The 13,118-nt window shown below is 48.1% G+C and overlaps 4 protein-coding genes across 4 annotated transcripts in view; 2 read left to right on the top strand and 2 right to left on the bottom strand.

Annotated features, from left to right (window-relative positions):
- Window positions 1–1,106: 1,106 nt before the first annotated feature.
- On the top strand, window positions 1,107–5,950 carry MGYG_02815 (canalicular multispecific organic anion transporter 1; the record flags this gene model as incomplete). Its single annotated transcript, XM_003175238.1, has 3 exons — window positions 1,107–1,460; window positions 1,525–4,053; window positions 4,124–5,950. The coding sequence occupies 3 exons, from the start codon at window positions 1,107–1,109 to the stop codon at window positions 5,948–5,950; spliced, it is 4,710 nt and encodes a 1,569-aa protein (XP_003175286.1).
- A 290-nt stretch (window positions 5,951–6,240) lies between these two features.
- On the bottom strand, window positions 6,241–7,014 carry MGYG_02814 (PEP phosphonomutase; the record flags this gene model as incomplete). Its single annotated transcript, XM_003175237.1, has 1 exon — window positions 6,241–7,014. The coding sequence occupies one exon, from the start codon at window positions 7,012–7,014 to the stop codon at window positions 6,241–6,243; it is 774 nt and encodes a 257-aa protein (XP_003175285.1).
- A 1,221-nt stretch (window positions 7,015–8,235) lies between these two features.
- Window positions 8,236–9,853, bottom strand: MGYG_02813 (hypothetical protein; the record flags this gene model as incomplete). The annotated part of the gene is made up of 8 exons (XM_003175236.1): window positions 8,236–8,567; window positions 8,651–8,721; window positions 8,776–8,970; window positions 9,039–9,069; window positions 9,132–9,285; window positions 9,353–9,402; window positions 9,486–9,540; window positions 9,653–9,853. The coding sequence occupies 8 exons, from the start codon at window positions 9,851–9,853 to the stop codon at window positions 8,236–8,238; spliced, it is 1,089 nt and encodes a 362-aa protein (XP_003175284.1).
- A 2,388-nt stretch (window positions 9,854–12,241) lies between these two features.
- Window positions 12,242–13,118, top strand: part of MGYG_02812 (aspartyl-tRNA synthetase) — a gene marked incomplete at both ends in the record, with an annotated part of 2,190 nt that continues 1,313 nt past the window's right edge. Inside the window, 2 exons of the mRNA XM_003175235.1 lie at window positions 12,242–12,455; window positions 12,535–13,094. Of these exons, the coding sequence (XP_003175283.1) occupies window positions 12,242–12,455; window positions 12,535–13,094 (774 nt within the window). The remainder of the gene's footprint in view (window positions 12,456–12,534; window positions 13,095–13,118) is intronic.

Below are 13,118 nucleotides of genomic sequence, written 5' to 3'. Positions count from 1 at the left end.
TCCTGAGGTCTGGATATTGAAGATGAGGACTCGCCATGACACAATAACACTATCGACATGCACTAATGCACGGATATCCTATCCCGACATCTGATAACTACCTAACAATTCCTTGAAACTCCAGTTTTATGTACGGAGTAGCTCTAGAAATAATCCTTAGTAAATACACCCAAGAAAAGAGCAAGCTCATCCATTGTATCATAGATTGCCCCAGGAGGCCGGTTGATAGAAGATCCGTGATAATTGCTTTTGGATAACCAGCTAGCTATTAACAAGCTAACTAGTTACTGGTTAGCATCAACCAAGACAAGCAAGTCAAGTGAAGCTCAAGGAAGAACAGCTTCAGCAACCTAACTAACTGGCCAACTAGACGAGCCACAGCTGGATCTTTGGGCCCGTTTCCCAGGCCTCAAAGGGTGTTGGTCCGTCTCGCTCGGATCTCAGGCCAGTCGCAACACCATCCATGTCCAGAGAGAGGAGGATCATGAGAGAGACGCCTTCGTGTCCTCCCATAGCACATCGACATGGATCCCTCCAGACGAGATGGAAGAGTTACGGATGCAAATGGGGATAAATAACCTGAAACTAGCTGTTATGGAGCTGTGCTTCAGTATGCAACAAGCTGTGAAGCCACATCCAGGGCCTCAGCCAACCAAGATTCTCGGACTCGTGGCAGATCTCAGCATGCTTTTGCTGCATGCCCGTTCTATTGAATGTGCTGGCCTGATAGGGAATCCTTCTCCCGCGCTTCTGGGGCCTGTGGAATGGAGATGTGGCTCGGGTTTACACATATATGTGGTGGACTCGCTCCTCCGTTGCATTTGAGAGATCCTTTGGCTCCTCCGCCTTGTATCTCCATCTCCATCTCTCACTTGCTTTCCTTTTTCTTCAACTCCAGGAGCCGCAGCGTCAGCGTCATTCATTTCTACCATATACGGAATACTCTCTTCATATTCGCAAGAGGCGGAGGTGACTGACATCTTGGGCGAGGATGGGAGAGTCTTGTTAACCGGTTATAACACCCGAGCCGAAGGAGTTCAGCACTATTCGGCCTTGAAAGTCTCTTCCGTACGAAGAAGTATCTCTCGCAATAACTGAGGGAAACGATGGCAGACTACTCTGTACGCAGAGTACAGAATATATCGATCGCAATTGGGATTGCGGGATCTTGCCTGACTGCTGTGACATCGATTCCAGCTATCCGTGCAGTCATTGCTCGATACCAACTGAAAAAGGAGAATGACCTCTATCAATCTTTGTGCCGGCTGTACCAAGATGAAGATGGATCTGCTACCGAGCTGTCCTCCGAAGTATTTTCGGATCGGTTCCAGCGAACCCTGATCGCTTTACTCTCGCTCACAGGTATCCTTGCATCTCTAGCCATTGCTGTCTCGGATAGCGACAGCTACGGAGCTCACGGCCAGCCAATTATACTACAATGGCTGATTTTTACTATTTGGGTCAGTAGAAAACCTGATATGTTTGAAGCATCCAATATCGATTCTAACATACAAGCTGATTTAGGGACTGCTCCTGATACAAGCAACTGCGTTGGCTGTTGAGCCTTTCTCGACCAAAAGATATGAACTCGGCCTGTGTAAGGCCGCCTCCTGCGGTTTCCTTCTAGTTATCCTCTGTGGCCAGTTATGGTCTACCAAGTCGGTCAAGGGATGGCAGCACCTTGTCTCTCCTCGCGGTATCCTTCTTCTGGCCCAATTAGCAGCTGGTTTCATCAATTGCTGTGCTTCAGTATCTTTGCCTCGCCGTCCTGAAGTGTATTTGGAAGGGAAAGCTGTGGATCAGCAGTTTACTGGGGCCTTCTTTGGCCGTGTTTCCTTCTCCTGGGCAGGCCCTTTACTTAAATTTGCTATAAAAAACCAAACATTGGAAATCGACGACCTTCCAGCGCTCGACTATGCAACCCGATCCAAGAGCTTGCGAGATGTTTTCGACAAAGCGAGAAGGCCTGGCGAGAAACTTTGGAGGACGCTTGTTCGAGTATATGCTTATACGTTAATTAGCCAGGCCCTCCTTGTTACCTGCACATCGACTTTGAGCTTTGCGCCCCAGTATTGCCTTCTGAGAATACTGCGTTCACTTGAGGGCCGTAACTCTGTTTCGTGGCATCCCATGGACGCTTGGGTCTGGGTATTTGCTCTTGGTGGCTCTATCCTTCTTTCTACAACTGTTGAATCTTGGCTATACTGGGTTGCACAATATCAGTTAGGTATCCCAGTTTACGAGCAGCTTTCTGCGGTGGTCTTTGCTAAGGCAATGAGGCGGAAGGATGTTAAGGGTGCGCAAAAGGCCAACGGACAACCTCAGCTGGGAGGCAAGCAGGGCCATCCCCAGGTACCCTTGGAGGAAGATAGTGAAGATGACAGGAAGACTAGACAAGACGCTATCAACCATATTGCCGTGGACGCAACTAGAGTTGCGGATTGTGCATCCTACAACTGCATTATCATCCTTATCATCGTCAAGCTTACTATTACCATCGTATTCCTCAGCGGCTTGATAGGCTGGAGAGCCCTTGGTGCTGGACTACTTGTCTCAGTGATCATAACTCCCTTGAATATATATACGGCTAGGAGGTACAACTCGTCACAAACAACGCTGATGGGCCATCGCGACCGTAAAATGGGAGTTGTTGCAGAGGCCCTCCAGGGGATCCGCCAGATTAAATTCTCTGCATTGGAGCGCCAATGGGAACAGAAAATATATGCTGTGAGGGAAGCCGAGCTAAGTTCTCAATGGCAAGCCTTCATCTGTGAAATCTTGCTGGTCACTATCTGGATAATTGGACCTGTCATGCTTTCTGCCGTCTCCCTGGGAGTATATACCATTCTGCATGGCTCTCTGTCCCCGTCTGTTGCATTTACTACAATCTCAGTGTTCACGGCCATAGAATTTTCCCTCGCAGTCCTGCCAGAATTAATTGCGGACTGTATAGAAGGAATTGTTAGTACGGGACGTATAGGGAAATACCTCGAGTCAGCTGAAAGAGTCCAAACGACAATTCCAGGTGAACATATCTCGTTTGAGAAATCTACTGTGGCGTGGCCTGCAGAGAACCTTGATTACCGACTCGAACGGTTCATGCTTCAAGATTTGAACATCAACTTCCCGTCAAAGGGGCTAAGCGTGATCTCAGGGAAGACCGGGTCTGGGAAGAGTTTACTTCTCGCGGCCATCCTAGGTGAAGCTGACATACTCGAAGGCATTGTTCGGGTCCCTGTTCCACCGCCACTCGAGGATAGGTTTGATAGCAAGGCAACAAAGGCTAACTGGATAATTGACTCGGCCACTGCATATGTTGCGCAGGTACCATGGATTGAGAATGCGTCTATCAAAGAGAATATACTCTTCGGGCTCCCTCTTGACACGGAAAGATACCAGAAAGTCATCTTTGCCTGTGCACTAGAGAAGGATTTTGAAATGCTTCCAGATGGCGAACTCACGGATATTGGAGCAAATGGTATCAATCTCAGCGGTGGCCAGAAATGGAGAATATCGTTTGCACGAGCATTATATTCTCGTGCGGGAATTCTCGTTATGGACGATATATTCAGTGCCCTTGACGCCCACACGGGGCGGCATCTACATGTTCATGCCTTAACTGGTGAACTATCTGTAGGACGGACAAGAATCCTTGTTACTCATCATGTTGGACTTTGCCTACCGCAGGCAGATTATGCAGTCCACCTCGAACATGGAGTTATCAAATACGCAGGGACTCCTGCTGAACTTCAGCGAACCGGAAACCTCAGTGAGATCCTCGCAGAGGAAGATATCAAGGAGGCGGCGATAACCCCATCCCTACCAAAGGCTCTCCATGAACCGCCTTCAGAAGAACGTTCTGCTACTGCACAAGACGGTTCCCAGAGGCCAATGAAGGAGCCGCCAAAGAAATTCCAACAGGAAGAAGGCCGTGAGATTGGCGCCGTGAAGTTGATCAACTACGTGAAGTATCTACAGAACGGAGGAGGGCTTTCATTTTGGACGGTCGTGATGTTTTTGTTCACCCTTTTTGCGATTCTGGGAGTAGTCCGCGTAAGTTGTCCTTCCAAAAGAAAACCTGTTTCTGCTAATAAGGCTAACATTTCTGTTTGATGCGCTATAGTCATGGTGGGTTAGTATCTGGACTAGGTCCGTTGAAGATATGGCCGAGCGAAAACTTGATATCATGTTCCATATCACGAACCGCATCTTGACTCCAAAAGAGTCATCCTCCGATAACATATGGTTCTACCTTGGAATATATGTAGCACTGTCGGTGCTATCATGTGTGATCGGGTCACTTCGATATGTAGCTTTCCTATACTCCTGCATTCAAGCATCGAGGAATATATTCAAAAAGCTTACACATACGATCCTCCGGGCTCCTTTACGCTGGCTCGATACCGTCCCACTTGGTAGAATTATCAACAGATTCACTTCGGATTTCAATCAAATTGACTCCAAGCTTCCATATGATTTGTCGGGTATGATACAAAACATTCTACAGATCCTTGGAATTATAGCGGCAGGTGTACTCGTCTCGCCGTTCCTATTCATCTTTGCCGTGGTCTTACTCTTGCTATGTTTCCATTTTTCCAATTTATTCCTTCAAGGAGCTCGTGAGATCAAGCGTCTTGAGAGTAACGCCAAAAGCCCGATATTCGAACAATTCGGTTCCGCCCTGATAGGATTAGGGACGATTCGTGCATTTAGCAGAGGACAAACTTATATCGAGCGCATGTATGCTCTTATTGATCGTCATGCGCAAGCTTACTGGAACCTATGGTTGTTTAACCGATGGCTCGGGTTCCGCATGGGTGTTATTGGAGCAGCGTTTGCCAGTGCCACTGCAGCCTTTATTGTAAGTCTCAGCTCAATCGATGCGTCTCTTGCCGGGTTCGCCCTCAGCTTTGCTCTCCAATACACATCTACAGTCACCTGGATGCTACGACAATACGCCAATGTTGAGCTGGCGATGAACTCGGTGGAAAGAGTGTTTGAATATTCTGATCTCGAGATTGAGAATCAGGATGGCCTAGATGCTCCTGCAGCATGGCCGACAGATGGTCGACTCGAAGTCTCAGACCTTGTTGTTGCATATGCTCCCGAGCTACCTCCGGTTTTGAAAGGACTGTCATTCACAGTCGAGAAAAATCAGCGAGTTGGAGTAGTTGGCCGGACTGGCGCAGGCAAATCATCCTTGACCTTAGCATTATTCCGTTTCCTTGAAGCCCGAGAAGGATCTATCTGTATAGATGGAATTGACGTGTCCAAGATCAAACTCGCACATCTACGGAGTCGTCTTGCCATTATTCCACAGGACCCGGTTCTATTTTCTGGAACAATTCGCTCTAACCTGGATCCATTTGACGAGTATTCTGATGCTGAACTTCAAAGTGCTTTGGAACGTGTCCATCTAACCCCTCCAGCGGACCAAATGTCATCTATCTCTGCCGTTGAGGTTTCAGTGACTCCAGCAGAGTCCGGTGTAAGCACTCCAACTGCCGTTGAATCCAGTGCTTCCAGTACTTTAGCTAGCAGAGCCGGTGCGAATATCAACATCTTTAAGAACTTGAATTCCAGGATATCTGAGGGAGGTCTCAATCTTTCTCAGGGTCAACGCCAGCTGCTTTGCCTGGCACGAGCCATTGTATCCCGCCCGAAGATCATGGTTCTTGACGAGGCTACCTCTGCAGTTGATATGGATACCGATGCTCTTACACAACAATCCATCCGATCTGAATTTGGCCGTAACTCAACAACCTTGCTGGTCATCGCCCATCGTTTGAGCACTATCGCAGATTTTGATCGTATCCTGGTGTTAGATGCCGGAAAGGCAGTTGAATTTGGTGCACCAAGGGACTTGATGAATATCGAAAACGGTGTATTTAAGGGCCTGGTGCAAAACAGCGGAGAGCGAGAGATGGTGGAGAGTATTATTATGGGTTAACTAGTGGCCTGATAGAGGTGTGCCCCTAATACTGACATTATGAGCTTTAAGGCATAGGGTTACTGTTGGTATAAGATTTTCAAACGCAGGCTAGTTCCCTGATTTAAAGCTAGGCAGTGCGTCGACTGTCATTTATTACTTCGTTTTACATATTTTCTTTTCTTAGTTAGGGCTAATAACTTGAAGCGTTCCCTATCAGAAGAGCCTTTTGGTTTTCATTCATTTCTCTTTTGTTAGGAGCATCCATATGTTCATTTAAACCACTATCTCAATGGGAATTGAATGATCATCTATTTGGCTCGCATGGTGGCATAATCATCCAACAGCTTCTTTGACTGCTCCTCAACCGTGTTCATTGCTAGCCGCCACATCCGTGGGCCGATACTGATTCTCGCAACCCCGATATCTGCCAATTCCTGGACCGTCAATCCACCTGGCAAAAGGCTAACATTCAACATTCCACCAAGCTCCTTCGTGAGCCTCTCAACGTCTGCGCGGGACAGTCCACCCCAAACGAAAGCAGTAGTGGCACCGGCCTCGAGGAAAGCTTTTGCTCTTACAATGGCATCTTCAAGATCTTTGTTCAATAGAACGGCGTCGGTGCGTGCATTAAGGACAAAGTTCGGAACTCCTGCCTTGGCAGCAGTAGCCATGACACGGCGGACACGGTCAACGGCGACATCCAGAGGGAATAGCTTGCCAGTCTCGTTGTCTTTGTCTTCCAAGTTGCAACCTGAAGCACCGGCTGCAATGATTGATTCGATAGACTCTTCCAGGCGGGAGCCGTACCCGTCTTGCATGTCAACGGAAAGGGGTTTGTTGAATTCGGCAGCGATAGAGGCAATTCGACGAGCCGACGCGATGTTTGTCTCGAGGTCCAGGTCATCATCGCTCATGCCATGGACAGCAGCTACAGCATAGCTTGCTGTTGCTAGAGCAGTGGAAGCAGGGTTGGAAGCCACTATGCGGGCAGTAGAAGCATCGTAAACGTTGGCGAAGACCAGAGGCTTCCCTGGAACATGCAGGTTTCGCAGCTGAAGAGCTTTGTCGTTTGCAGAAGACATATTATTGGTAATCGGCAACCAGGTCTATATAAATAGATAGTCAGATAGGCCTTGGGGTAATTCTTTTCTGTGGTTGTAGTTATGAATTGATGTTGTGTCAACGGGGATGCCTCAAGGGCGGGACAACATGTCGATATATATAGCCATCTCTTAACTCCGTCCAATTTGTATGAAGCGGGGCAATCGACTGTCCGGCAGACGGTGATAATGGAATCTGTACTCCGCAGGCTCTTGTATTTGTCAGGTTGGTTACGAGAGCTGAAGCCGAAGTTCCATTGACGGACCGATCCTGTATCGTATTCTGGGTGACTAGCGGGCGCATCTTGTCAACGCGAGTCAGCCGTTCAGCGTTGAGATTCCCGCTCCCGAGTAGGCAATTCCTTCCGAAAGAGCCTATTAATCCTTCATGCAAGGTGACGATGCTTCGTCGTTGTTGATATCGGCCTTGCATATCGAGCATAGCCTATGCAACTGATGGGTGGTAGGACAAGCCGGGAATGCGATGCACCTGTGTATGCTCTTTGTCTAGGCAACCCCTTAAACAGCTGCTACATATGGAGGGGAGAGTTAAAGAGTTAAGCCCGCCCTTTAGTTAACCCACTAGCCAACCTTATTGACCTGGTAGCAAACAGAGCTAGCTCATTAATAATATTACCAGACCAGGCTGGCCATACATCTTGTAGTTATTATATCTAAACAGGCTGAGGTAGACAGAATAGTTACAAAGAAAAGTAGGTGTTTGCTTCCTAGGATTTAGCTGACTCTAGGAATGGACGTTCAAATCACTGGTAATGGCCGCACCTGGCGGGTGTTAAGTGAACCCTGACGCTTTCAGGTGTCGTGTTGAAACGCTGTCCAACGTTGAGTACAACACGCAGACAGGTGCGTCAGATAACCTGATCTCGGATAAGGAGTTCCCGCGCAGCTGAGAATGCCGAGATCCCGTCTCGCATCTCCTATACCCGAGTGGCTTAACAGCTCAGGGGCCGCAAGTGAGACCCATAAGCAGGGTTTAGGCTAACGATAAGCCGTGTCGCAGCGGTAATCCGGCAGGAGGGACGCTGGAAATGCCTCGAGGGCGGCGGCTCGCTCTGAAAGCTGTTGCTGAGGCTGATTTTCGGCTGTCATCATCACTGAGATGTGTATATTGTATGTGTGGGTGATCCTAGGGCCAACGTGGGCTGTGGATCACATAAGGTATTAATAATTGTCCTTGTGTTCTTATTCAGGCTGCGGTTTCGCCGGATGTACTGCTTGCTCTGGGACCTTAAGATCGATTTTTTCATCCAGGCCGCTGATAGGCGAAAGATTAGGATCCTTTTCATCCGGGACGTTTTCTTCATCTTGTTTCCATTCAGGAAGCACAAGATTCATCTTCTTCTGGCCAGCCGGCTGGGCTTCTATCGGCAAACTGTCTGCAGATGATGTGAATATGCTGGAACCCCAATTCGGAAGGTACATTTTTGCTAAGGGTCGAATCATGGGAAAGGAGGCACAAATGACGGCCAAATTGACCTCGAGATCGTTCCATATCCACAGGTTGTATCCAACCCCTATTTAAGTATCCAAACATCATCAGTATCTTCTCCAATACTATGGGAGGGGGGATTAGAACAGAAAAATGGGATGAGCTTACAGGTTGAATCGTATGATACATAAAGTATCACATAGGTATAGGCAAGCCGTACTACAGATGCTGCACACGCCCTGTTTAAAGGAATATTAGTGAGAACCACTAAAGGGGATACAGGGCACACATACACAAGACCAAAACTCATAAGGATAATAAGAACCACCTTCTCGCGGCCTGGTAGGTGCATTTTGCATAATGTTGGAATCGGAAGCATCCAGATAATTATATCAGTGAGGACATGCGGGACTGAGCCGCTGATGATGCGTGCACCATTATTGATACAATTCCGGCGTGTTGGATCCGTCCAGTAGTCTGATAAAGGCCTGGCAGTTCAAGTGTTAGAAGAACCAGATTATACTACTAGTTTTTTCGGGTCAAGAGAGCTACCTACTTGCATACAAACAGTAGGGGTAGTGCGGTTGCTAGAGATAGAGAGGCATTGTAAGCTATTGCTTCTGATATACTATTACCAAGGGAGAAATACCAAGACCCCATGCTACCACAATGTGAAGCATAATCCAGGTGCCCTGCCTAAGTTTCGTTGCTGTAGTAGAAAAGAACCGTAGGTAAGAAACCAAGATCGAGGACTTGACGATTGTGGCAACAACCACAGACATGATCTGAGAGCACCAGCTAGTCTGTAGCATGAAAACGGTTAGCAGCATCCTATGTTGACGACAGCAACAAGAAATGATTCCAGCATACCAGGCGGCACGTCACTCCCCATTCGGGCTTGTTATCCCATATATGGTAGCCTGACCGTTATAGAGATTAGGATTAGCGGGCAAGACAGATGGTGGAAAGTAGACCAAGATAAATGCAAGGAAAGGAACCTTACCCCATCCGTGATAGACGCCAATAATGTTAGAGACAGTGATTCCAGCTAAAAGAGGCTTTCCCATTGACAAGAAGAATGTCAGCACTGGGATATTGCGTATCTATATATATAGTGTGTATATATATATATATATATATATAGATGGGTATGTGATCGTTGCTTCATACCAGCGTACTCAACATGAGCCAGTCATCCCAACCAGCGTTTTTCTTGATTTTAACTCGAACGTATGTTCGCAGTGCTACCACAATAGCCGAAATGACGAAGGAAGTGATCACGATAATCATCAAATGCGGGCCCTGATGTTCGGGGTCGACATAATTTGGCTTTGGCCAACTTGCAACAACCTCTGGAGGAGCAACCAGCATGTCTAGAGAGGTTGAAAGATGCAGAAGAGAAAGCCTCAAGTCGGTTGCTGTGTAGGTTCGTTGGAGGGAAGACATTGGAGACTTTGATAAGGCCAGAGAGCAGGGCTAAAAGGAGAGGAAGAGGGAAAAAAGGAAGGTTACCAAACGCCTATAGTAGAACAAAAAACGACATAATCGAGACGACCAACAACCCCCATGCCGTTTAACTTCTGGGGATATGTGTAATTCCTGAGGCTGGCAGATGCAGGAGCTGTCGATGCAAGGAGATGTGTAGGTACGGAGTCCAGCTGTAAATTTTTAAAACGAGAAATACGCAGCTGTCAGTAGTGGCAGTTCGAGAGCCGCCACATCTCTGAAAATCGTCCACCACCCTGGAAAAGCCAAGCTCTTCGGACGTAGGCACCTCCGGCCTGCCGGGACAAGGGTACAGCAGAAGGGCGATGAATAATACGGAGTTCAGTTCCCGGCCAGGAGAAACCTGCGTGAATCTAGGTTATGTTGCCTTGCCTATATCTGCGTAGCTTTTGCGTAGCTTTTAGCGTTCTCGCCCGCCAAAGTAGAGCATATACTCCGTACTCTGTGCCCAAAGTTATCGCTTCGCAGGCTTACTCAAAACTCCGCCAGAGGTGCGTGTCACGCCGCCGCAAGCTGATCTCGACAGAAGGTCGTGCAGCCATGTGTCCATCGTTAGACGTCTTCCAAATCCTCAGCGCTAGTGCCTCGCTACAGTTCAATCTTGCATGGAGGATCTCTTGTGGTACTCCGTATAGCTCGGACGCCGATCGATCGTTTGGCTGATGATGTAACATAGACACTTTCATGATGTGCGGACGCCATATGGGGGCGTCCCAAGGGAAATTGGACGCTCGGACTTGCTGTCCGGTTGTTTTCGTATTAGGAAACATATCCTTTGCCTCTTAAGCCGGACTGGGTACGCTTGCTCGCTATGCGCACCCGTTGTCGCTGCTTGGTCCAACTACCTCCCTTGCTCCCTTGCCCCAGAAAGTGAGCCGTCTCTTCGGCGTAGTTTTTGCTTCTTCTTCTACCTTTTTTTATTTTTTTGATATCAAAGTGGAAATGGGAAAGGCCCGTGCGTGACGGCCGACTAAAAAAGGGGGTCCACTCTAGCGGTGTCACGTGGAGTGACGAAAGACATTGGCGCCTTTTGTTTGGGGATTAATGCGCAGTATTATGCAGTATATCAAACAATAGTCACTCCGGCGAAGTGGCAAAGCGAGCAGGGGTTCTTTCTTATTCCGCAGCTGTTCCTAAGTATTATTGACGATAGATACATGATGGGTGCCTGGGAGGGGCGCGGGGAGGTGGGTTCCTGGCCGTCCGATAGGAAGATCAAGGATGGGAAAAGGGGATGATTTAATGTACGGAGTAGGAATATGGCAATGGAGTGGGCTCCAATGTCGGAACATGGCGTCGATGCATGGGAGGCAGTGGTGGGATAAATATCAAGTGAGACACTGGCCGAGGAAGGATGGGAGATACATCATTCTCATGCAGACATGATGCAGATATGATGATCTCTCACAGTTGCGCAAAGAGAGGCTTTTCTCGTTCTCGTTTTCCTGCCAGTCCACCGGTCAAGAAGCATAAAGAGGCTTGACTATCACTCCGGTTCCGCTGGTAGTACTCTGCCAACTCATCAAACACCTCGGCCTGGCCCTTGGAGTGATTGGTCATAACTTCCGCCCTGAAAACTCCCGTCTTCCACTGTGACAGCACCATCAACCCGAGACTTCATGTCTGGGGCGTTCAAGCACCTCGTTAACGCGGAGATTAGCGGTTTCGGGCGCTCACGCTAAACCATTCACATTCCACGCCTCCTCCGAGCTATCAAGCGAAACAAAAGCCTTTCCAAGTAATATTTGATCAGAGAAACCTTAATCGCGTTCGTGAAGTAACAAGGTGGGTGTGCCGAACGCCGATATCATTCTCTCTCCGGGCCTTCTTCATGGAAACCACTTAAGCCCTCCGGAGAGGGAGAGCTTCCATGTCGAAGGGGAGCGAGTTGACTCATATTTCACACGCTTGGCTTTCATCATCTACAGACGGAACAAAGTTACAACGTTAGTGCATGGACAACGACACGTCTCAAGCTGGATGGAAGCCGACTGGATTTCGAGATACTCACTTGAATAAAACTTGGAAGGATGAAGAAGGAAGAAGAAGAAAGCAAAAACGAAGCCAGAAATTCGATTTTAAAAGGTTTTCGTTAGTGCGATCTGAGCCTTATCACGTGATCATGAGATGGCCCTGGCCCGAGCTTCCTGGTGTTTTTTTTTGCTTCATGTTTGAAAGTCTTTGGCCTGGCTTCAGCAATTGCTTTTTACTTTTTAGGATATAGTCGGCTGGTTGGCTTTCCGGAAGGCGACGATGGTGCCGGTACTGCGCTGTGCAGCTTGTCCGTCGCGATTGGGGAGTGTACTTGCTCGCCGGCAGAGTTTCATCGAGATATCAAATTACTTTCGAGGCCGGGTAGCTTCACAGCCATCACACCTGAAATGCACTCTCCAGGGGGTCAGCCGGTTTTATTCTACTGGCAATGCAACCAAGACCGAGAGCCTCTTAGAGCAGTACTCAAAGACAAGTACGGATTTGTTCCTCCGATTGGTGTGAAGACAGCTATCCCAATGCTATGTACCGAATGCTGACATGGAGTCTTGCAGTTGATTTTCCGCCCGCGTCTATCACGTTTAGGGACCTATATAAAGAACAGAACAATGGACGATCGATCACAATTCACGGTTATATTGGCAAGCGGAAGAAGATTGGCAAGAATATGACATTTGCCCGGTTGACCGATCCTACCATATCCCAGAGTGTCCAAATTGTGGTATCAAACCCCCAGGCTCTAGATGATTTGAAGTCAATTGAGCCGAATAGCCCGGTCGTCGTCCGCGGAATAGTGAAACCAAAGGAAAACCAAGCTCAAAGGCATGAATTTGACGAACAAAATGGGCTTGACAGCGTGGAGGTCGAGTTACAGGATGTGCGATGTTTAAACGAGTTTCCAAGGGACATCATTATCACTCCCGACACAGTGTTCCCACCAAATAAAAGGCATTTGCAGATACGCAATGATGCTTCTCTTCGTCAATCCTTGGCCTTCAGGGCAAACGCAAACGCAGCGTTACGTCGAGCCCTTGAAGAATGTGAACCACCGTTCTTAGAGGTCGAGACCCCGATTTTGTTCAAGTCTACCCCTGAAGGTGCGAGGGAGTTCTTGGTTCCTACACGGAATAAAGGATTG

This window comes from Nannizzia gypsea, genomic scaffold (assembly GCF_000150975.2).
Source record: "Nannizzia gypsea CBS 118893 supercont1.2 genomic scaffold, whole genome shotgun sequence".
Lineage (NCBI taxonomy): Eukaryota > Fungi > Ascomycota > Eurotiomycetes > Onygenales > Arthrodermataceae > Nannizzia > Nannizzia gypsea.
This window is presented reverse-complemented; position numbering and strand designations above follow the sequence as displayed.